The 26,020-nt window shown below is 41.8% G+C and overlaps 2 protein-coding genes across 3 annotated transcripts in view; both read right to left on the bottom strand.

Annotated features, from left to right (window-relative positions):
* The window catches only part of LOC108704993 (E3 ubiquitin-protein ligase TRIM39), a 54,080-nt gene extending 28,831 nt beyond the window's left edge, over positions 1 to 25,249 (bottom strand). Inside the window, exon 1 of the mRNA XM_041580708.1 lies at positions 25,001 to 25,249. Within this exon, the coding sequence (XP_041436642.1) occupies positions 25,001 to 25,227 (227 nt within the window). The 5' untranslated portion in view covers positions 25,228 to 25,249. The remainder of the gene's footprint in view (positions 1 to 25,000) is intronic.
* On the bottom strand, positions 6,615 to 15,868 carry myorg.S (myogenesis regulating glycosidase (putative) S homeolog). Of its 2 annotated transcripts, none has more exons than XM_018241735.2 (2): positions 15,713 to 15,868; positions 6,615 to 11,017 (listed from the first exon to the last, which is right to left on the bottom strand). In XM_018241735.2, exon 2 carries the CDS (start codon positions 10,904 to 10,906, stop codon positions 8,852 to 8,854), a length of 2,055 nt encoding a protein of 684 aa, XP_018097224.1. In that variant the 5' UTR covers positions 10,907 to 11,017; positions 15,713 to 15,868; the 3' UTR covers positions 6,615 to 8,851. The 2 variants fall into 2 exon arrangements, with proteins under 2 accessions (XP_018097224.1, XP_018097225.1); XM_018241736.2 differs by lacking the exon at positions 15,713 to 15,868 and adding an exon at positions 15,579 to 15,681.
* Positions 25,250 to 26,020: the final 771 nt, after the last annotated feature.

Genomic DNA, 26,020 nt, shown 5'->3' with positions numbered 1-26,020 from the left:
CCTGCGGTACTCCACTAACAACACTGGTCCAATTAGAAAATGTTCCATTTACCACCACTCTTTGTAGTCTATCTTTTAGCCAGTTCTCTATCCAGGTACAAATACTATGTTCCAGGCCAACATTCCTTAATTTAACCAGTAACCTTTTGTGTGGCACTGTATCAAATGCTTTAGCAAAGTCTAAGTAAATCACATCCACTGCCATCCCAGAATCGAGGTCTCTACTTACATTCTCGTAAAAAGAAATTAAGTTAGTCTGGCAAGATCTATTACGCATAAAACCATGCTGGCACAAACTCATAGTATTATGATTTGCTATGAAGTCCAGTATCTTATCCTTTATTAACCCTTCGAAAAGCTTTCCTAATACTGACGTCAGACTAACTGGCCTATAGTTTTGAGGCTGAGAACGGGATCCTTTTTTGAATAGAGGCACCACATTAGCAATTCGCCAGTCTCTCGGCACAATGCCAGATCTTAATGAATCCTGAAAAATTAAGTAAAGAGGTTTGGCAATCACAGAGCTAAGCTCGCTAATTACCCTGGGATGAATACCATCTGGCCCTGGACCTTTGTTAATCTTAACATGTTCAAGTCTCTTTTGAATTTCTTCATGTGTGAACCATGCATCATTAGTTGTATTACTAGAATTGGGAGTGTTAAGAAGGAAACCTTCACTTACTGGTTCTTCATTTGTGTAGACAGATGAAAAATACGAGTTCAGAATCTGCGCTTTTATTTTGTTTTCATCAACCAGCTGACCCCCCTCTGATAGTAAGGGTCCCACCCCTTCCTGCTTCATTTTTTTACTATTGACATATTTAAAAAATAATTTTGGATTTTTTTTACTGCTTGCTGCAATATCCTTTTCTATAGCAATTTTAGCTTGCCTTATAGCTTCTTTGCATGATTTATTGGCCTCCTTGTACCTTATAAATGTTTCGGCTGTACCAGCTAACTTGAAAGCCTTAAAAGCACGTCTTTTCTTACCCACCTCAACACCAACGCTTCTATTGAACCAAAAAGGTTTTGCTTTGCAACGACGTTCCTTGCTTACAAGTGGAATATACTGACAAGTATATTTATTAAGCAGCATTTTAAAGACTTCCCATTTTTGTTCTGTGTTTAACCCTGTGAAAAGCATTTCCCACTTAATATGTTGCAGAGATGCCCTTATACTGTCAAAGTTTGCACGTCTGAAATTTAGTGTTTTAGTTACTCCCTTATAGAATTGCTTCTGCAACAGAATCTCAAAGGAGACCATGTTATGATCACTATTCCCTAAATGCTCACCCACACAAATGTTAGAGATGAGTTCAGTATTGTTAGTTATTACAAGGTCCAATAGTAATCAATTGCCCTTTATAAACCACGCAGGGTTGAGTCATTTATGTACTGTATTCTGTTTGTTCCTGACCTAAACCTTAAATGTGTTTGAATCTGAATGTGTTTGGTTTTGTTCCTGAATCTGTTCCTGGATATTCCAAGTTCCTGAATCTTGTCCCTGTGTTTTTGTTCCAGCTTTTCATTGCCTACCTGGTAAAGACTATTTTTGACCTGTTTTGCTTCAGTTCCATTAAATCCTGTATATTTCACCATGCCTGCTTCAAGTATTTGTTGCTTTTTCCCTGAGCTTCCACCACACGCACTACCAAGTGTGAATTTAACTCCTGTTGCAGCGGTTTCCCGCTGTGAACGTTACAGAATGACTCAGCCAAACTGCAGGAAGCCTTTGGGTAAGCCCTCAATGCCTTCAAGTCCCGTTGTTGAACTGCAACTCCCTTGTGAAGGGGAAGGTGAGGCCAAAGATCAGGATACCACCGCTCTGCTGACCACTGAGATGCTGATCTCTACCCTCCTTCTTCGCCTAGAGGTACGTCAGAGGAAGCAGGACTATATGATTCAAAGTCTGCATTTTCTTTTTGACAAGCAGTTCAGCAAAACTCTGCTTCAGTTCCTGTGTCTGTTCTATGCTTGCAATCTGCTTCTGCCCTGTGCCCCCAGAAGAGGGGCTTCTGCCTGGTCCTGTGCCCCCAGGAGGGGGGCTTCTGCCTGGTCCTGTGCCCCCAGGAGGGGGGGCTTCTGCCTGGTCCTGTGCCCCCAGGAGGGGGGGCTTCTGCCTGGTCCTGTGCCCCCAGGAGGGGGGGCTTCTGACTGGCCCTGTGCCCCCAGGAGGGGGGCTTCTGCCTGGCCCTGTGCCCCCAGGAGGGGGGCTTCTCCCTTGCCCTGTGGCCCCAGGAGGGGGGGCTTCTCCCTTGCCCTGTGCCCCCAGGAGGGAGGGCTTCTGCCTTGTCCTGTGCCCCCAGGAGGGGGGCTTCTGCCTTGTCCTTTGCCCCCAGGAGGTCCAGGGATGGCTTCCCAGCCAGTCCGTGCTCCAGGGATGGCTTCCCAGCTAGTCCCTGCTCCAGGGATGGCTTCCCAGCCAGTCCGTGCTCCAGGGATGGCTTCCCAGCCGGTTCCCGCTCCTGTGCCCGCAGCCCAGCCGGTTCCCGCTCCTGTGCCCGAGTTTATACTCGGGTATAAGCCGAGGTACCTAATTTTACCTACGAAAACTGGGAAAACTTATTGACTCTAGTATAAGCCTAGACACAACTACAGCCGTCTCCCAGCAGCGCACATTCGGCCAAAGAGACCCCCCCAGCGATCAACCGGACTTCTTTGCAAAGTTGATGGTGACAGAGAATTGCCAAAGGATTACTGTGTGCATTGTCCCACTGTCCCACTACCATGTGCAGAGGGCGCTGTGTGATATTGCCATCACTTTTAATCTTTTGTATAACCAACAGAGGGCACTGTGTGATATTGCAGTCACTGTTATTCTTTCATATAACCAACAGAGGGCGCACGGTTATTCTTTCATATAACCAACAGAGGGCGCTGTGTGATATTGCAGTCACTATTATTCTTTCATATAACCAACAGAGGGCGCTGTGTGATATTGCAGTCACTGTTATTCTTTCATATAACCAACAGAGGGCGCTGTGTGATATTGCAGTCACTTATTCTTTCATATAACCAACAGAGGGCGCTGAGTGATATTGCAATCACTGTTATTCTTTCATATAACCAACCGAGGGCGCTGTGTGATATTGCAGTCACTTATTCTTTCATATAACCAACAGAGGGCGCTGAGTGATATTGCAATCACTGTTATTCTTTCATATAACCAACAGATGGCGCTGTGTGATATTGCAATCACTGTTATTCTTTCATATAACCAACAGATGGCGCTGTGTGATATTGCAGTCAGTTATTCTTTAATATAACCAACAGAGGGCGCTGTGTGATATTGCAGTCACTGTTATTCTTTCATATAACCAACAGAGGGTGCTGTGTGATATTGCAGTCACTGTTATTCTTTCATATAACCAATAGAGGGCGCTGTGTGATATTGCAGTCAGTTATTCTTTAATATAACCAACAGAGGGCGCTGTGTGATATTGCAGTCACTGTTATTCCTTCATATAACCAACAGAGGGTGCTGTGTGATATTGCAGTCACTGTTATTCTTTCATATAACCAACAGAGGGCGCTGTGTGATATTGCAGTCACTGTTATTCTTTCATATAACCAACAGAGGGAGCTGTGTGATATTGCAGTCACTGTTATTCTTTGATATAACCAACAGAGGGCGCTGTGTGATATTGCAGTCACTGTTATTCTTTGATATAACCAACAGAGGGCGCTGTGTGATATTGCAGTCACTGTTATTCTTTCATATAACCAACAGAGGGTGCACTGTTATTCTTTCATATAACCAACAGAGGGCATTGTGGGATATTGCAGTCTCTCCCCAAGTGAACTGTTGGTATAGGAATGATTAAAAGTGACTGCAATCTCAGCTACTGCCCGCTGACCCGAGTATAAGCTGAGGTAGACTTTCAGCACATTTTGGATGCTGAAAAACTTGGCTTATACTCGGATATATACGGTAAGCACTAGTGGCGTAATGTGAGGGGGTTAACTGCAGAGGTCCCTATTTAACCTCTACTTGCACATTAGTGAAACACACTGGAACACAATGAAAAAACACCAACTATTCCCCTTCTCTTATTTTTATTAATGGAACATCGGCCTTTGCTTAGAGAATAAGAGAAATACTTGGATCAGAACGAGACTTCAGGACGGACTCACTGTCCCACATTATTCTCACACAAGTATCAAATCATCTGTAGAAAAATAAATTGCTGTTGGTTCATTCAATAGAAGGAGATTCCATGTTCCCTTTTGTACCACACAAGCCACTAATCCCACCTGGAGCTACACAACCACCATGTGTCTCCCCAGACCCTTCCTAACTGATTGACAAAGCAGCCATCACATAACCAGAAGTGACATCACACTGGGGCGGGTCAAACAGGAAAGAGATAAAATCTCTTTTTTAGCGTCAGCGAATCATGGACTTTCCAGGCAAAACCAACCAATATATTCACAACAAGTGAATCCAATAACTAGGACTTGTGTTAAACAGACATTCTATTTATTCTTTTAATTGAAATCATCAGTGTTTTCTCATTTCTCACTCTGTCCCCATTCAGAGCTCTTTATCTACCTTTAAACAAACAAGCCCCTTCCCTATACTCCAGCCTTTAAGCAGCTCATTATCATAGGACACCTCTGTTTTATTTGCTCCTCCCCTGCTCTGCAGAACCAGGAAGTCACAGGAAGGAATATAGTGATAGCAGCTTCATTGTCTTGTTTAGTGCCAGTAATAAAATAACAAAAACAGCTATTTCTTAAAACAATAGGCAAAAAGTATGTTCAGCACAAACCTTATTCATTCATGGTGAAAAGGGGTATATAGTCCCCATTTCTAAAGAAACAGGATTTCTGATTTAAATTTGGAGGTATGAGCACCCACAGATAAGAATACATGTTCCATAACATACACATATCTGTGGGTGCTCATACCTCCAATGTTACCAGTTGGTGCTGCACATACATTGAGCTAATATAGAGGGAATCACTGGCTAGCTAAAAGGAGAAAGAAAGCTCCAAGACAGTTTATTGCCAACAGATTAGCCACAATAGTGCAAGCTATAACACTATATTTATTCTGCAGAATGCTTTACCATACCTGAGTAAACAGCTCTAGACACTGTCTCGGTTTGTTTAGGATAGCAGCTGCCATATAAGCTCGGTGTGACATCACTTCCTGCCCGAGTCTTTCCCTGCTCACTCATAGCTCTGGGCTTAGATTACAGCAGGAAGGGGAGGGAGATAGGAGCAAACTGAGCATGCCCAAGCCCTGGAGGTTTAAGCTGAAAACAGGAAGTCTGATACAGAAGCCCATGAGTACACAATAGAAGGAAAGAAATGTGGCGTTTCTTTTGCCAGAGGACTCAGAGCAGCATTACTGTATTTATATAGACCTTTCTGATAAAGCTTACTTAGTTTTTGCCTTTCCTTCTCCTTTAAAGAGTGAGTGTCCCTATTGTGATTTATACAACAGCTCTTTCACATCTGGGTGATGTCTCCATTCAATAACAGGTAACAACTATGTATAGAAGTATTTCATCTGCAATCAATTGGATTCTTTCTCCTATTTCCTATGTGACCATCTCTACTTGCTTCTCATTTATATTATTAACATTGCTTTCTGCCATTGGGGAGGAGAGAAGGTTGAGAGACAGGGAGGCAGGAGGCATGGGAAAAGGGAAGGACATGAACTAATCCTGCTATACAAATACAACTCACCCGTCAAGTGAAGCTGCAGCTCAAAATTGCAATTATTATAGGAACAAACAGATTAATACCCAACATTACATAAAAAAAGTGCAATAAATTCCTCATTATGGGCACAGAGCTTATCCTGTGTATAGGCAGACAGAGCAAATTAAAAGCAACGGTTTGCACCCATAGCCTCCAGGTAATGATGAATTCCCAGCATGCCCTGGAAACCTGGTAGTTCAGCACCATCTTTAGGGCCTAACAATGAAGCCACTAAAGACACATTAATCCATTCCTTCATTAAACAATGAATAAAGTGTATTGTTAAAAGATATCACATGTTCCAGGGCACAGACTGGTTATAGAATAAGTAAACCTTTAAAATTAATGAATGTAAAACTGATTGAGGGGGCTATTCTATGCACTTTTGTCATTCACATTCATTATTTATTTTGTTTTTATTCCAAGATATTAAGGGATACATGTACTGTTAATATGAATGAATTGTGTTACAACAGCGCCACCTGCTGGTCATTTTCCAACCAGTCTGACCAGCAAGTAGTCAAGGAAGTTGTCAGGAGAAAGAAAGAGGCTGATGTTCTTCTGCTTAGGAAAGATGTGAGAAAGGTTTCTAATTTTATTCCTAAGCAGAAGAACATCAGCCTCTTTCTTTCTCCTGACAACTTCCTTGACTACTTGCTGGTCAGACTGGTGGGAAAATGACCAGCAGGTGGTGCTGTTGTAACAAAATTCATTCAATTTACAAGTAAATTTACAAAAGTGCTTAGAATAGCTTCCTCATCAATTTTACATTCACTTACATTAAAAGTTTACTTATCCTTCAAACAGAGCCCACAACCTTGGGTGTAAGACAGATAGAGGCAAGAATCTGTTGCAACTATTTGCAGAGCTACATGCACCCCAAACTGGCTCTGAAGGTTCCATACAACAAACAAGAAGATAAACACTCTCAGGCACACAAGTTCAAACACACAAGTTCAGGAACAGGATACTCATTCCACAGTAAGGGCGGCTGCTGGGCTTCCAATGATCTGGGTCAAAATGGCTGCACAGACGTCAAACGTGGCAAGAATCTGGCAAGACCCCAAATAACTGTCTGGTTGAGAGATGGCAGGGCAGTATATTCAGGCTTAGATTGTATAACAAAGTATCTTAGAACAAATAAGTGGGCTGTAGAAGGGTGGGGATTTCTTTGGTTAGTAACAGATTGTAAGTTCCTTATGAGCTTTTATTTACTATTAAATAGTGAAGAGTTTTCCCAGCTTCCTTATATATTCTCATGTCCAGTCCTGTGCCAGGCAATCCATTCATGCTTGGCACCTTCTACATGGCTAATAAGGCACAAGGAAAGAGCAAAGGGATTAATAGCATAAAATAAAGATGTGCAGCTTAGTTGCAATACGCTTACAACTGCCAACGACATGATATCCGCATGTTATAGTCTACACTCTGCCAGAAGAGACCAAAGGCAACAATGTGCAATCACATGAAAACATTGGGGGGACAGGTATCACAATTGTACGAGTTATGCTGGATATAAAGATACTACTTTCAGTACCGGCATGCTGTCTGGACGGCTCAAACACATTGATATTCCCTGGATACAGGTCAGTTTGACGATGAGTTGAAATTGTTATATGGTGATGCAGCATCAGTCAGTCAGTGCATGGAGGACCAACAGATGAGAAAGTGAAGAGGAGCTTAATTTTTTAATCAGGTTGTTGGTCTGAAAAGCGAGTAAAAGTAGAAACGTGGCCAAACACTGCACAGCTCCTTGGTATCCAGGCTTTCAGCACCACCGGACAATTGCTCGATTCCAATCAATTATACGACTGTACAACAAAAATCACATTTCCAGCAAGTGATACATTTTATAGACAAGTGCAAGAGAGTTGAGACTAGTTATCCATCATTTTGGCACATAAGTAATCTTTAGACCTTCCGTCTTCCAGTGAAGTCTCAAGAGCAGCTCTTTTCTATGTAGGTTCACCGAGAAAATGTACTTGTACAAAGTTAATGTAAGGACAAACAGTCCAATAATAGTCAGGGTTGTATGGATAACTGCAAAGTCGCCTCCAACTGTTCAGCCTGGGTTCGACTGAACACAGGTACATTCATTTTAAAAGATCCAGTCTGGGCCCCCACCACATGAGGAGATAGCAGATAGTATTCAGGGAGCCAAATATGTCCCCAGTTTCCCAAGGAAAACGATCTATATCTACTCTAGTGTTCCCTAGTGTCCCATATGTTAGATGAGCCAACAACTGATACATTCTCCAGAGATCAGCTTATTACAGAGCTGAGGGCTGTACTGGAGATATTCCCTTATTGAATCCTCTGCTGAAGATAAACACACACACCCCTCCCTACATATTGCAATTCAAGGCAGCATACATGAAGTTGTGCCCCTATATTCCAAGACTTTTATCATCCTGTTACCAAATGATAGAGAGATGGCAATAGAGTCCTAACATAACCTTAAATGAACATTAATAATAGTAAAATCAAAAACTTTAGCTTTGTAATTTGTAACAATTCATTTGTCTAAATGAAAGTCGATTTGAGTAAGGGTTTTGCTAACATAGGGGTGATTTTTGGCCTGAAAGACTCAGCCGATCCACTGGTTTTGCTTGTTCGTATGTCTGCACCCGCAAGCACAGTGACTGGGTGCAGACACACAGCACAAAAATGCATACTTATACAGACACATACAAAAACATACAGATGAAGTGCCTGTGGGTGCTGCCAGACAAATGACCAGAGGCAAGTGGATGGCCTGCATACCTAAAAAAAAAAAAAAAAAAAAAAAAAAAAAAAAAAACCAGCCCCATGTGACACTCCCCTAATGCATGATACAATGGAGAGCAGCCCTCCATTTACCCTTTTGGGACCTAATAAGCAGGCCCAGATATGTATGGTACTGTTCTTTGAAATCTATAGGAGCAAAGCACTGTGCTTACACTAAGCTCAAAGACCAATATTTAAATCCACAAAGGGGTACCCTAAGCCCTACATTTTGCCAATAACCCACAATAAAAACAAAAACACACCAACCCAGAATGCAGAGAAAGTTGCATGAGATCCAGGTGATACGAAGTTAGATCTGCACAATGTGTATCCAAGGTTAACAAACGTCTTTCACTCAATGCAGAGCTTAATACTAAGTGTTGACTTTTTCTTCTGATACCCAAATGAAATAGGCAACTTCATCTAAATCCACTGGGTAGTCTGTAAGAAGGACAGGAGTTGATTGGAAGTATTCCCCTTTGTAACTCCTCCAATGGCCTTCTGGAAGGTAGACATCCCTTTCCTGCTTCCCCGGCTCCAAGACTGGTGCCACCATCAAGGTGTCTCCTATGAGGAACTGAGAATCTATTTTATGTGCAGTTTCATCGTTGGGAGAGATCCACCAGATGGGTCTAATGATGGGATCTCCGGTGTCAGTAACTTCTCCAGCCAGCTCCAGTAATAGGGGGGCTACTAGTGTAGCATGTATCTGGGTGAACTTCTGAGCAATTTCAATCACCTCTTGGTCATAAAGCCAAGGGGGCACAGAGAACTGCATAGATGGCATAAAAGCAGAGAGCTCCAACCATCTGATGTACAGCTCCCGGTCAGGAATCTTGTCAGGATTCAGTGTACCATTGGTGTAGATGTTCCCTCCAATCATATCAGGCAGGATAAAAGGGTATCCCAGCATGCTTATGGTGAGAACTGTAGGTATCAGTGACTTTAGCCCCAGTTCATATCCCCAAACAGAATCTCGATCAATAATTCTGAAAAAGCAAGATATGTTCTGTGATTGGTAGCCAACCCTCACCTCGGCACGGTCATAAAAGGGAATGGCCATTTCAGTGTACCTCCGACTAAACATGCTCGGATCAGACAGAGGTCGGTAGGTGCTAAACTGTTCAGGTAGATAACTGGTCTCCCCAGCATCAAACTTAAAAGATGAAATTCCATATTTAGTCCTGAGCCTTTTTAGGTTGTTCTGGAACCAGTCTCTTGCATTGGGGTTGGTAAAATCAAGTATAGCCCCGATACCGTTCCACCACTGGACCATTGCTGGAAGCCGACCGTTTGGCTCCTTAACAAACAGTTCCCTTTCTATGCCCACTCCAAAATTGGAAGAGTTGTAATTGATAAATGGATGAATCCAAAGAGTCACATTAAAGCCGTCTTCCTTCATCTTTGCAAACATTTCTGTTGCATTTGGAAACTTGACGGGATCAAAATCAAAGTCCCCGTACGTTTTGGAGTACATATCATCTATTTCTATGTGACTGTAGTTAAATTTGTTTTTCTTAATCTTTTCTGCAAAGCGCAGCAACTTGTCCTGGTCAATATCAGTTTTATACAAGGCCCAAGTAGACCATATAGGGTATTTAAAGTTGTTTTCTGCAGGTATCTTCATGGGTTTGTTAAAATACCTCCTCACCATGTACTTATGGATTGAGGTGACGTCGGAGCCCACACAAACCCTGTAGCTAAGTTCTGGGAAGGGATGGTGTCCAGGTGCAGCTTTGTAGGGGGAGTCTTTATATCTTGCTTCAAAGAAAAGAGATTTTTCTGTGCTGTTCCAGCCAAGATGGAAAGGTACAGAGTCATTTATTTTAATAGCCGCTGCATTTGACGAGAGCCAGTACCTCTCGAGTATTCCCCCAAATCGGTCTCTGAAAGAATAAACGTCACTGGTCACAAAAGGTTTGGGCTCTTGATATCCGAAGAGTTTAATTGGCCAGTGTTGGGTGCTCATTTCCGCCCCTCCATACCAATGAGCATCATCCCAATACATTGTATGCTGGACCTCTGTGTCCTCCACAAATTCTTCCCATCTGACTCTGTAGCACATGACGGTATCTTTGGGATTGACAGTCTGGATGAAGAAGTTCAGTTTCCCTTTATCTGATTTGGTGCAGGTTAAAATATCCCCATACTTTGAACAAGACTCCAAATCCAAAACCCCAGACTCAAAAGTGACCCGGAAAACCTGTCTGCCTTGTTGGTTGCGTATAACGAAGCCATCTTTTCTTAGATCCAACAGCTCAGTCTTTAAACGCTCTGCTTTGCGAAGGGAGACGGAGTAGTAACACCAGGAGACCACAGCTGCGATAACCAAGATCAGGCCCAGGATGATGGCGCCGATCATAGACTTCTGTTCTTTAGATGCTTTTTGTTTCACTGGTGTGATATTCTCTGGTAGGAATGTATACATTGTAGCTGGATTGCTGGTTGCCCCCTTATTGATGGGCAGAGGTAAATTAAAAGTCAAAATAACTTGCAGGACATGGACAACATCTCCAGAGAAGCAGATCCTTAATCTTACCTAAAATAAAAGAAAAGTAAATTTACAATTTGTTATCTATGGAAGGAAATGCCATTCCTCTACCTGTTTTATAACCCTAAAGTGGCATGGTGATTATTTCTTCTCTATAAGTGATTTCTCCATCAAGTCCCTCTCCTACCACCCTACATTCAAACAACATCCAGGTTGCTAGGGCAGTGATCATAGAAACTAGGGATGCACTGAATGCGCAATTTGGTTCGGGATTCGGCTGAATCAAATCGGAATATGCAAATTAGTGGTGGAAAGAGAAAACACACAACTTTTCGTCACAAAACAAGGAAATATATTTAATTTCTACTTTTTCCCTACTTTGCATTTGCATAGACACATAATACGATTTGGTTCGATATTCGGCCAAATCTTTCACAAAGCATTCAGCGGACTCCTACATAAAGGATTCAGTGTATCACTACTAGAATCCAAAGAAAAGGGCATCAAATGAAACCCTGTTTTCGCTATGTAATGCCCTCTAAGTTCAACTTCCATTCTTTCCGGTTATCCGAACAAGCAACAGCATGGAAAAGGAGAGGAATTATTAACACAAAGGCTCCATCATTGCATTTCAGTTTATTATAACAACGCAAACATGGAGTCATATTTCATTTCCTCATCCAGCTCATTCCAATTTCAAGGCTTGAAAGTAATTTTGTTTTAACCGACTACTACACCCTTATTTTAAATGGAGTCTGATTTTACGCTAAAGGAAATATTAAAAGATAATTAGATTATTAATTCACATTTGCTTCAGTGTAACCCAAGTTGCTTATATTGCTTCTGTAGGAAAAACATAAATCTATACTTTGTTTAAAGATAAAACTCAATTCAGCAGGAACAGTCGTCTAAGTTTGCTCATAGCTTGTACATAAAAATATCACGAAAACGTGGTTATTCAGCCAGACAAAACTGAAAGTTTTTATTATAACAAATGTCACCAAATTAAAATACAGAAGGAAGAAATCACTCATATTTGATGCCTTTGAACACCATTGTATCTGTTAATACATATTTGTATATGTATGGGACCTGTTAATCGGAAACCTGTTACCAAGAAAGCTCCGAATTACAGAAAGGCCGTCTCCCATAAACTGCATTATAATGAAATAATTCACATTTTTAAAAATGATTTCCTTTTACTGTGTAATAAAACAGTAGCTTGTACTTGATCCCAACGAAGATATAATTAATCCTTATTGGAGGCAAAACCAGCCTATTGGGTTTATTTCATGTTTATATGATTTCCTAGTAGACTTAATGTATGAATATAAAAATAATGGAAAGATTCTTTATCCAGAAAAAATGGCTGGTCCTGAGCATTCTGGATAATAAGTCCCATACTAGTATTATTAAGGGTATACGGGCTGATTTTGGGAGATTAGTCGCCCTGGCAAAATCTCCCCGAACTGCCTTCCTGCCGGCTATAATGAAAAATCGTTAGCGGGATGGCACTTCATTTTCCGAAGTCGCCCAAAGTTGACTCACGAGGAAACTCCATGCCACTTCGAAAAATGAATCGACGCAAGTGCCATCCCGCTGGTGATTTTTCATTATAGCCGGCGGGAAGGCAGTTCGGGGAGATTGTCGCCACAAAAGAAGAGGAGATTTGTCGCCGGTGCGATTAATCTCTCCGAATCTGCCTGTGTGTCCTTACCCCAAGTCTCTCTCTGTTCCAGGAGGAGGAGGAGGAGGAGGAGGAGAGTCAGCAGTGAGAGAAGACACGGGCAGATTCCCAATCTCTAACACTGGGAGGGAGGGCAGAGTCCTGCCAAGAAAGTCATGCGGCTGTCAGCAGGTGCCAAGTACAGACGGGAAGGCCACAGACTATTTATAAAGATAATTACAAGGCCTAATGAAGGATCCTCTCGTTTGGCCTGGGTGGGGCTTGGTTTAATGACAGTGAGAGATAAGAATTGTAACAAAACCGCCACAGAAGCTTTTATCAGTTACCCACGATATATCACCTCTCCTTCTGGCGACTAATCTCCTCCAAATACTCTCCCTCCCCCCCGAGGAAACTTTGTGTGACTTTATAATAAAGCCAAAACACTGCGTCTGTTTTCCAACTGGCAGTTTAGAAGCAGCGAGGGATTTGCCGCCAGGTGATACAGTGAATACAGAGGGTATAACACACAGGTTACTGGGGGGGGGACATTATTGAATACAGAGGGTATAACACACAGGTTACTGGGGGGGACATTATTGAATACAGAGGGTAAAACACAGGTTACTGGGGGGGACATTATTGAATACAGAGGGTATAACACAGGTTACTGGGGGGGGCATTATTGAATACAGAGGTAGAACACAGCTTACTGGGGGGGGACATTATTGAATACAGAGGGTATAACACACAGGTTACTGGGGGGGACATTATTGAATACAGAGGGTATAACACACAGGTTACTGGGGGGGGGAATTATTGAATACAGAGGTTATAACACACAGGTTACTGGGGGGGGACATTATTGAATACAGAGGTATAACACACAGGTTACTGGGGGGGACATTATTGAATACAGAGCGTATAACACACAGGTTACTGGGGGGGACATTATTGAATACAGAGGGTATAACACACAGGTTATTGAATACAGAGGGTATAACACAGGTTACTGGGGGGGACATTATTGAATACAGAGGGCATAACACACAGGTTATTGAATACAGAGGGTATAACACAGGTTACTGGGGGGGACATTATTGAATACAGAGGGTATAACACACAGGTTACTGGGGGGACATTATTGAATACAGAGGGTATAACACACAGGTTACTGGGGGGACATTATTGAATACAGAGGGTATAACACACAGGTTACTGGGGGGGGGACATTATTGAATAGAGGGTATAACACACAGGTTACTGGGGGGGGGACATTATTGAATAGAGGGTATAACACACAGGTTACTGGGGGGGGACATTATTGAATACAGAGGGTATAACACACAGGTTACTGGGGGACATTATTGAATACAGAGGGTATAACACACAGGTTACTGGGGGGGACATTATTGAATACAGAGGGTATAACACATAGGTTACTGGGGGGACATTATTGAATACAGAGGGTATAACACACAGGTTACTGGGGGACATTATTGAATACAGAGGGTATAACACACAGGTTACTGGGGGGGACATTATTGAATACAGAGGGTATAACACACAGGTTACTGGGGGGGACATTATTGAATACAGAGGGTATAACACACAGGTTACTGGGGGGGGACATTATTGAATAGAGGGTATAACACACAGGTTACTGGGGGGGGACATTATTGAATACAGAGGGTATAACACACAGGTTACTGGGGGGACATTATTGAATACAGAGGGTATAACACACAGGTTACTGGGGGGACATTATTGAATACAGAGGGTATAACACACAGGTTACTGGGGGGGACATTATTGAATACAGAGGGTATAACACACAGGTTACTGGGGGGGACATTATTGAATAGAGGGTATAACACACAGGTTACTGGGGGGGACATTATTGAATACAGAGGGTATAACACACAGGTTACTGGGGGGGACATTATTGAATACAGAGGGTATAACACACAGGTTACTGGGGGGGGGACATTATTGAATACAGAGGGTATAACACACAGGTTACTGGGGGGGGACATTATTGAATACAGAGGTTATAACACACAGGTTACTGGGGGGGACATTATTGAATACAGAGGTTATAACACACAGGTTACTGGGGGGGACATTATTGAATACAGAGGGTATAACACACAGGTTACTGGGGGGGGACATTATTGAATACAGAGGTTATAACACACAGGTTACTGGGGGGGGACATTATTGAATACAGAGGGTATAACACACAGGTTACTGGGGGGGACATTATTGAATACAGAGGGTATAACACACAGGTTACTGGGGGGGGGACATTATTGAATACAGAGGTTATAACACACAGGTTACTGGGGGGGACATTATTGAATACAGAGGTTATAACACACAGGTTACTGGGGGGGGGACATTATTGAATACAGAGGGTATAACACACAGGTTACTGGGGGGGACATTATTGAATACAGAGGTTATAACACACAGGTTACTGGGGGGGGGACATTATTGAATACAGAGGTTATAACACACAGGTTACTGGGGGGACATTAGTCACAGCTCATACAGGTCCCCTGTACCCCAGGTACATAATTGTGTGTAATGTCCCCCCACGTGCCCCCGATACTCCGCCCCCAATCACTAGTGATCACCTGATCTCTGCACACAGTGGGGGGGCACATGGGAATGTAACCATCTCTCAGCCAATAGCAACACCCCAGCACCCACTCCTTTATATTAGGGACAGCCCCAGCCCCCCGTAACCCTGTGCTGCCCCCCACACACAGCTGAGGCTCATGTCAGTGACTGGGACCTTCTCACACATTGTGGGGCCCCTGAACCCGCCAGGAAACACCCCAGACTGTTCCCATTCACAATATCAGCCCCAGTGACCCATAAACCGCCCTGAACCCCAAAACCAACTCGTGACCCCCAAAGTGAACACGTTGTACTCACACAGCAACAGCCCCTGTGCTGCCTCCCTATAAACACACACACATATATTTACATACACAGTAACACACACAAACCGCGGCCCTTCCTTCCCCAAAAAAACAACCCGCGTTCCCCTCCTCCCACACGACACTCACCCGCACGGAGCAAACGAGCAACAATTGAGGAGACGCTGAGCTGCTCCAACTTTCAGTCACGTGGGGTGGGCGGGCTTGTTGTCCACTGGAGTCAATGTGGGAGAGAGAGAGAGCGAGGGAGGCAGCGGTGCATTGTGGGGAATGTAGTTGTCGGGCAGGAGATACTTCCTGTTTTCCTCACGGACTTTGGCAACGTCCCAGTCACGTGACCTACCTTTGGAAGAACCCACATGTGCGGGGATGTGCGGGGGTGTTGTACTACAGGAACAAGGGTGAGATGGTTGTGTCTGATTCCTGAGGAGGGAAATCTGCAGCTTCTCTCCTAAACTTTCCTTCTTCCTTAGTCTCTCTCACTCTCTCTCAGCCTCACACCGTGACTTTCAATCATTTCCACTGGGATTCACTGAACTCTCTCTCTGCACTACTGTCACTGCTGGAATCCCAGCTAATAAATACTCTGTAATTTAATTGTTTTATTCCTCCTCTTTCTATTCAGGCCTCTCTTATTCATATTCCAGTCTCTTATTCAAATCAATGCATGGTTGCTAGGGGAATGTGGACCCTAGCAACCAGACTGCTGAAATTACAAACTGGAGAGCTGCTGAATAAAAAGCTAAATAACTCAAAAACCACAACTAATAAAAAATGAAAACCAATTGCAACTTGTCTCAGAATATCCCTCTCTACATCCTACTAACAGTTCATTTAAAGGGGAACAACCCCTTTAAGTCTACAAAAAAATCATATAAACATTAAAGGGATGGTTCTCCTTTAACCCTTTCCCTGCCAGCCATTTTGTCCTAAAGGCTAACATCTACATTTTGTACTCTTTCACTTTAAGTTTCTTGGGGGGGGGGGATCTTTTAGTTGACCCGGGAAAACAATATACCGTATATACTCGAGTATAAGCCGTCCCGAGTATAAGCCGAGGTACCTAATTTTACCTCCAAAAACTGGGAAAGCTTATTGACTCGAGTATAAGCCGAGTGTGAGAAATGCAGCAGCTTCTGGTAAGTTTCAATCAAAAAATTGAGTGTTTCTGCTCCCATCGGAGGTGCCGGCATCTCGTTTTTGGATGCCGGCGACCATTCTTGGATGCCGGCGAATATTCTTGGGGACTATTCTCGGACGCCAGTGACTATTCTTGGATGAGGCGACTATTCTTAGGCGCTGGCGACTATTCTTAGACGCTTGACCCGAGTATAAGCCGAGGTAGAGTTTTTCAGCATATTTTGAGGTCTGAAAAACTCGGCTTATACTCGAGTATATACGGTATTGTTTTATTTCAGGACAACCTGAGATTTCAAAATAGGCAAGAATTTAGGTGTAATTCCACTTCTGTAAAAAATACAGGTTTCCAAATGTCTAATTAAATGAAAAAAATCATGTTTCACAAAGAACAATCACATATATCAGAAACATCATTTATTTTATGTACGAGAACACAGCCGATTTGGAAAGGTCTATGTCTCCTGAACGCGGGAATACCAAATATATATAGTTTTATTGATTTCTCACTTGTATAGATGAAAATCTACAAGCAGTACAATTGCAAATTCCCAAAGCACCGCTCCACAAAACGACATACTTCTGATTTCAAGGCCAAACATTCCACTAACAGTAGATTTACCCTAAAAAACTAAACATTATTAGAAAGAACAGATTCTGGTGAATCAAAAACGGGTAAATATATCGTTGTACTCCAAACTACCAAGTTACAATTGTTTCCTAAAGTTATAATGTTTTTTTTATTGAAATATATACGTCAGACTAACAGTTAACTCAAACCCCTTTAAATAAAGCCAATAGGCTGGTTTTGCCTCCAATAAGGATTAATTATATCTTAGTTGGGATCAAGTACAATGAACTGTTTTATTATTACACAGAAAAAGGAAATCAGTTTTATAAATTCAGATTATTTGGATAAAATGGAGTCTATGGGAGACGGCCATATTGAGCTTTCTGGATAACGGGTGTCGGGATAACCGATCTAATACCTGTACTAGAAAATCAAATAAACACTAAATAAACCCAATAGGCTGGTTTTGCCTCCAATAAGGATTAATTATATCTTAGTTGGGATCAAGTACAAGCGACTGTTTTATTATTACACAGAAAAAGGAAATCAGTTTTAATAATGTGAATTATGTGATTAAAATTGAGTCTATGGGAGACGGCCTTTCCATAATTTGGTGATTTCTGGATAACGGGTTTCCAGATAAAGGATCTTTCTGTAATTTGGATCTTCATACCTTAAAGGGATCCTGTCATCGGAAAACATTTTTTTTTTCAAAACACATCAGTTAATAGAGCTGCTCCAGCAGAATTCTGCACTGAAATCCATTTCTCAAAAGAGCAAACAGATTTTTTTATATTCAATTTTGAAATCTGACATGGGGCTAGACATTTTGTCAATTTCCCAGCTGCCCCTGGTCATGTGACTTGTGCCGGCACTTTAGGAGAGAAATGCTTTCTGGCAGGCTGCTGTTTTTCCTTCTCAATGTACCTGAATGTGCCTCAGTGAGACCTTGATTTTACTATTGAGTGTTGTTCTTAGATCTACCAGGCAGCTGTTATCTTGTGTTAGGGAGCTGCTATCTGGTTACCTTCCCATTGTTCTGTTGTTAGGCTGCTGGAGGGAGGATATCACTCCAACTTGCAGTACAGCAGTAAAGAGTGATTGAAGTTTATCAGAGCACAAGTCACATGACTGGGGGCAGCTGGGAAATTGACAATATGTCTAGCCCCATGTCAGATTTCAAAATTGAATATAAAAAAATCTGTTTGCTCTTTTGAGAAATGGATTTCAGTGCAGAATTCTGCTGGAGCAGCTCTATTAACTGATTCATTTTGAATTTTTTTTTCCCATGACAGTATCCCTTTAAGTCTACTAGAAAATCATATAAACATGAAATAAAGCCAATAGGCTGGTTTTGCCTCCAATAAGGATTAATTATATCTTAGTCGGGATCAAGTAGAAGCGACTGTTTTATTATTACACAGAAAAAGGAAATCAGTTTTATAAATTCGGATTATTTGGATAAAATGGAGCCTATGGGAGACGGCTATTCCGGTATTCTGAGCTTTCTGGATAACGGGTGTCCGGATAACCGATCTAATACCTGTACTAGAAAATCATATAAATATTAAATAAACCCAATAGGTTGGTTTTGCTTCCAATAAGGATTAATTATATCTTAGTTGGGATCAAGTACAAGCGACTGTTTTATTACACAGAAGAAGGAAATCAGTTTTAGAAATGTGAATTATTTGATTATAATGGAGTCTATGGGAGACGGCCTTTGCATAACTCAGAGCTTTCTCCATAACCGGTTTCCAGATAACGGATCCTATTCGTGCAATGAAATCACCTAATTGCCCTGCACAGGTGTGTGAATTCCCTGTTAGTATTTCCCTCCCTGCGGTGGAGCAAGAGCTCAGTGAGGAGAAGTCTATACCCAGTGCACTTCTACTTCTTTCCATATAACAGGGACGTATATTCAGACTTCCCGTATCTACGGAACCGCACAGTTTACGGGAAACTCAAGCTTTCTCCGAGGCTTCAGTTATGTTTCTTACCATTACAGACACAAGGCCGTACTCCAAAAAATGTTAAAATAGTTTTTTGTTAAAAATCTTTTTTATTGGTTTTCTTAAAAATAGGTGGAAGGATTAAAAACCTAAGGATCGGACGCACTAAATCACAGGCATAATTGTTACATCTGTGTTCAGCCTAATAAAGGCATTGCTAACACTGCCATCTAGTGGTCAAATATAAAAACATCAAAATACATGCAGTACATGTAGAAAACACGCCAGCGTTTTTTGGGACTTAGAAAAAAATTTGACTTTTTTGGAAACAATCCCTATCTACTCTATTGCGCTTCGCCAGGTCTGAGGTGGCGAAGGAAGTCTGGCGTAAATGGTAGCGTGCAGTACACTGCGCAAGTTAGTGAATTTGCGTAGTTACGTCGCTAGCGAAAATTCGCCTGGCGTAAGTGTGTGAAGTAACACTAGCGAATTTACGTCAGCGTTCGTTAGTGAATTTGCAAAGTACCGAAAATGCCAAACGCTAGCGAATTGACGCTAGCGTTCGGCGCTTCGCATCTTAGTGAATTTGCCCCCTTGTTTGTACAAGTATATATAGAAGAAACCTTGGCAAACAAACAATATTTTAGAGTATATACATTTGAATATGGAATATAAAGTTTAAGAAAACTGTAAGATTGTAAATACTCCCAGCATTAGACTGGGTCTGGTCACAGCTGGAAGGAATGAGCAGGTTGGGCTGGTCAGAAAAAGTTCTAAATATCATTATAAATTAATCATTATAAGTAGAAAAAGAAATAAATAGACACTTACACACCTTCACTGTCACATTCACTGAGCCCCTTCATGCTGCATTCTGGGTATGGGCGGATGATGGTACCTGGATGAATGTATTTACTCGAAAATATTGTTTGTTTGCCAAGGTTTCTTCTATATATACTTGTACAAACATGGATTATAAATGTACTGCGTGTATTTTGATGTTTTTATATTTGACCACTAGATGGCGGTGTTATCAATGCCTTTATTAGGCTAAACACAAATGTAACAATTATGCCTGTGATTAAGTGCATTGGATCCTGAAATACGTTTTTGATCCTTCTACTTCCTTTTAAGAAAACCAATAAATACGACTATTTTAACATTTTTTGCAGTATGGGCTGCGGTCCATCATGGTAAGAAACAAATCTGAAGCCTCAGAGAAAGCTTGATGACTTTGTAGCCCCCCAATAACTAATGGTGAGCTGAGAGCGTTTATTTTGTATCAAATACAATTAACATATTGAATCCCTATTGGTGAATAGATACTATAAGGATCCGGGGTGTCCAATTATATAAACTATTTTAAACAACACCAAAACACAGAGTTGGTTTTAAGTACTTAATGTGTTTTGGTGTTGTTTAAAATTATTTTATATCACTTACTCCTCAATCCTGGTATAAACCCATAATCTAAGCACTTTTGTCATTTACATTCATTATTTATTTTGTTTTTATTCCAAGATATTAAGGGATACATGTACTGTTAATATGAATGAATTTTGTTACAACAGCGCCACCTGCTGGTCAGTTTCCCACCAGTCTGACCAGCAAGTAGTCAAGGAAGTTGTCAGGAGAAAAAAAGAGGCTGATGTTCTTCTTAGGAATCAAAATGTAAGTTTAAAGTTAGTGTTGAGTGATCCGGGTGCAGATTCTGTTCTAATTGGCTGATCCATTATTTGATCCATTTCTCAGTAGGATCTATGGAAGACTCAAGAGGTTACACGATTATTAAGGACAGCTTTATCTGTGGCAGATATGGTGGCTTTTTATAATCCAGTGGACAGAAAGATGGAAGCAAGTTTTCCAAGTCTATTTATACATATGGCACAAACCCAATCAATAAATAATAGGGAAACTGCACTAGGGGTCAGGTCCTGGGATGTAGGGGTAATTAACAAAAAGAAATACAATATCCTTCTATCTTTTAACCAGTTCTCTATCCAGGTACAAATACTATGTTCCAGGCCAACATTCCTTCATTTAACCAGTAACCTTCTGTGTGGCACTGTATCAAATGCTTTACTTAGACTTTGCTAAAGCATTTGATACAGTGTCACACAGAAGGTTACTGGTTAAATGAAGGAATGTTGGCCTGGAACATAGTATTTGTACCTGGATAGAGAACTGGCTAAAAGATAGACTACAAAGAGTGGTGGTAAATGGAACATTTTCTAATTGGACCAGTGTTGTTAGTGGAGTACCGCAGGGCTCTGTACTAGGTCCCTTGCTTTTCAACTTGTTTATTAATGACCTGGAGGTGGCCATTGAAAGTACTGTTTCTATTTGTGCAGATGAGACTAAATTGTGCAGAACTATAGGTTCCATGCAGGATGCTGCCACTTTGCACAGTGATTTGTCTAAACTGGAAAACTGGGCAGCAAACTGGAAAATGAGGTTCAATGTTGATAAATGCAGGTTATGCACTTTGGCAAAAATAATATAAATGCAAGTTATACACTAAATGGCAGTGTGTTGGGAGTTTCCTTAAATGAGAAGGATCTTGGGGTCTTTGTAGATAACACGTTGTCTAATTCTGGGCAGTGTCATTCTGTGGCTACTAAATAAAGTTCTTGTATAAAAAAGGGCATTAACTCAAGGGATGAAACATAATTGTGTCTCTTTATAGGTCCCTGGTGAGGCCTCATCTGGAGTATGGGGGCAGTTTTGGACTCCAGTCCTTAAGAGGGATATAAATGAGCTGGAGAGAGTGCAGAGACTAAGTGCAACTAAACTGGTTAGAGGGAGGGAAGAGTTAAATTATGAGGGGAGACTGACAAGGTTGGGGTTGTTTTCTCTGGGGGAAAAAAGGCGCTTGTGAGGGGACATGATTAGACTTTACAAGTACATTAGAGGACATTATAGACAAATAGCAGGGGACCTTTTTACCCATAAAGAGAATCACGTACCAGAGGCCTCCCCTTCAGACTAGAGGAAAAGAAGTTTCATTTAAAGGAACAGAGTAGGGGGTTCATCACAGTGAGGACAGTGAGGTTGGGGAATGCACTGCCGGGTGATGATTCAGTTAATGACTATAAGAGGGACTTGGATGATTTCTTGGACAGACATAATACAAAGGCTATTGTGACACTAAACTCTATAGTTAGTATAGATATGGGTATATATAGTGTATATGAGTATATGGAAGGCTGGGTGTGCGTGTGTATGGGCACTGGGGTTCATTTGGAGGGGTTGAATTTTATGGACTTTGATCTTTTTCAACTCAACTTAACTTGTAACTATGTAACTATGTAACTATGTAAATATGAATGACTACAAGGCCCCCCCCCCCTCCCTCTAGAGGTAGAAAAACAATGGAAGAAATGTACAGTTTGGTTTACAAAGTTTTCTTTATTTAACAAGTTAATTACAACAAATGAAAAGAACATGCACATGAGAACAAACATACAGGTTATGGAAAATATGATGGAAAATGCAGAAGATCATTGTCACAGATGTGTGTACTACCAACTGTAACTCACAACTTCTCATGTGACAACCTGTTTGATTAACGTTTCTATATATACAGCTCAGATAAAGATTTGTTAAAAAAATGCTTCAGCTTTATTAACAAGTGCTTACTAAAACTACACAGCATATCATATACTACAAATTGCATTAATACACTATGAGGATTCACTTAAAAAGTAACATATAAATGTACATAAGGTGAGAGGCATCTGTGTGAAACTACAACTATATGCGTTGGTAAGACTGATAAAGTGGTGCCATGAGGCAAGGGTATATAACCAGATTATAAACTAGCACAAAGTTAAGTTACATAAAATAACCACCCGTATTACAGAGCAGTACTGAGGATCAGTAATAGTTACCATTGCTGCTGCCAGAAGGCTGGATAGGGAAGGGTTACTGCAGATTTGCTTCTCTAGCTGGGAACTGTGTACCGGTGGTGCTTATACTGATCATTTCTCTATTTACACATGATAAAGTAGGGTAAACTAAAAGAGACATTTCTCAGCTAAACTAGTAGGTGGTGCAACACAAACAATTAAACTGTATTGAGGTATAACAACATGCTGGGCTGGGAGTTATAGGGAGTTGTAACTTGCTAGGCCTCAGGAGAAGGGAAATACAGTATTGTAAGGAATGTTAAAAAGTCCAGATCCTAAATAGTATTAACTGTAAAAATAAAATACCTGTTACTATGGTGGGTTAAATATTGAATTTAGTTGTTTCTGGGGCTGAATTACAAACACAGGTGCAAAATAGTGATGAGTGCATCTGACCCATTTCGATTTGACAAAATGCATTAAAGTCTATGGGTGTCGGATGCTTTTTGTGGCGTATTGCGGCATGTCAAATTTTTTTTTTTTTATTTGGGTGTAATTTTTGTGGTGAAGCTCAGTGAAACATTTTGGTCATCACTAGTACTAAATTGCAGAAAGCCTAAGTGCAAGAGAGACTGGCCAACATCAGTGTGTCTCCTGCTTTCCTTCCCTCCCTGCCATCACTGGGCAAAGGGCAACTCTGGTAATGGGTTTCTGCTGGGCACTTCCCTAACTAATGATTCTCACCCAGGTACCATCCCCCCCTACCCCACATCCTATATAAAGGGGCTCAGTGAATGTGGCAGTGAAGGTGTGTAAGTGTCTGATTGGCTCACTCAGCTCATGAAAGGACAGACGTCCGGCCTCATAGTCCAATGAGATCCTGATTCTCCCACAGGAAAGGATATGGGGTAACTTTGTGTTGTTACTGTCATGTGTCATTATATAGCTATTATTAATACTCCATCTGCACAAACACCAGGACTTATTATTATAACCAATACAGGACTGATCCCCTCCCCTCTCTATACTGGGATAGGTCACCCCTACCCTCCAGTCCCCTGTTTTACTGACCTCCACTTCCCAGTAATGTCGCCCTGAAGAGAAACTCCTGGTGCATAAAACCTGAGGACCCTGAAATCTCTCAGGGGTTTGTGGGTAATGTAGTTCTGTATGTGAGTAGGAAGCAGATTTCCTGTCCCCTGATACAGATACATTATTAGCAGCCGTGTTTATATCCAGTAACAGGTCTGTAGCCTCCTGCCCAGGAATCACCCTTCCCTTTACCCCAGTCCCAATGGCAGCTAAGCCTGTGAGTAATGTCTCTGAGATCAGATCCACATCCAGATCCCCTACAGCAGGGACCTTTATATCATGTCTCTCTCTGCCCCCCTCATTATCTGCAGCTCCATGTGATTCCCGTTCCTGTAGGACAGTGAGTGGATCTGCCATGTTGCACAGCTCCTCAATGTGACGGATCTTCCTGGACAGCTCGTCCTTCTTTATTTCCAGCTGCTCCATCAGATCAGTGAGTGTGAGTGAGAGCTTCTCTTTCTGGCTGGAGATGTCACTCAGGAGTCGCTTCTCTAGGGCTTCCAGCTGTTCCCTGATGTCTCTAAACAGGGCAGTGACTCTCTCTGTCTCACCGGCTGCTTTTTCTGCCACTTCTCTCCTGCGCTCCTGCAGTCTCTGGGCTCCTCTCTCAGTCTCCTCTCTCTCTGGCCTCAGGTTCTCCAAAACTCTCCTCAGTCTCTCTATCGTCCTTTCAGAGGCCTCACTCAGCAGCTCCACCCTGTGGCCCCTGTGCTCTCTGGCCAGGGCGCAGGAAACACAGATACAGACATGGTGCTCATAGCAGTAATGTGTTAGGAGCGCATTGTGTACAAAACACTCTGTCTCAGTTGGACGGAATCTCTCTGCTATGTTACCCAGAGTTCTGTTCCTGTACAGGGCAGGGCGCTCCTGATACTCTGCTCTACATTCAGGGCAGGAATAAGCCCCAGATCCCTCCTGGGTGTCCCATGTTGTCCCAATACAGACCTGGCAGAAGTTATGGGCACACGGCAGGGATACAGGATCAGTATAAATGCTCAGGCAGATGGAGCAGCTCAGATCAGCTCTCAGATCAGCAGCCGCCATCACTGAAATCAGGAACAAGAAGTGAAACGGAATATTCCTCTCTCTCTATAACCAGTGGGACTTGTTTTATCTTCTCCTCTCACACAGGGTGGGGCAATTTTTTTTGCACTTTAGCTTCCTGTTTACTTTTAACTTCCTATTAACTTTAGCTTTTCCCATTTACAGGACCCTCCAGATTAGCCCCTTAAACTGGCCATAGATGCAAAGATCCAATCCTACGAATCATCATACGATTGGACTTCCCCATCTCCCCACTTGCTACTGACCATTCAGATCAAAGTCTTAGGTTAAAGTGCTAAGGGTAAAGGCTGAACTTTGGGAAAACCTCTGTCTACAGTGTGTATGAAACTATCCATGAATTTTGCTCCTGCTTATTTCTGATAAACTCCTATGTGGATTGTGTTAAATTAGAAAAAAACACTGGCACCGATTCTTGTAGAAACACTACAGATTACATTTGCACTACAATCTGCCTCCACAACATTGGAGGGCTCACACCTGGGTGTCTTGAGTCTCATCCGGAGCAAATATTGGATAAAATGTATAGCTCAACAGTAAAGGTGACTCTTGATTTTACCATCACCTTATAACTTATTTCTACTTATGCACTTTCATACATGCACAGGAGAATTTGCGGGATTTCCTTATAAATAATTGCACTTTAAAATGATATAGTGGTTGCTGTGGAGAAGTCCTGGTAACAACACAGTATGTTTATTGTAATTCTGCATGTATGTACTTGCATTTTAAAGACACTGTGTATGAGTTGATGCTCCTATTCCCCGAGGAGATG

This window comes from Xenopus laevis, chromosome 1S (assembly GCF_017654675.1).
Source record: "Xenopus laevis strain J_2021 chromosome 1S, Xenopus_laevis_v10.1, whole genome shotgun sequence".
Classification (NCBI taxonomy): Eukaryota; Metazoa; Chordata; class Amphibia; order Anura; family Pipidae; genus Xenopus; species Xenopus laevis.
This window is presented reverse-complemented; position numbering and strand designations above follow the sequence as displayed.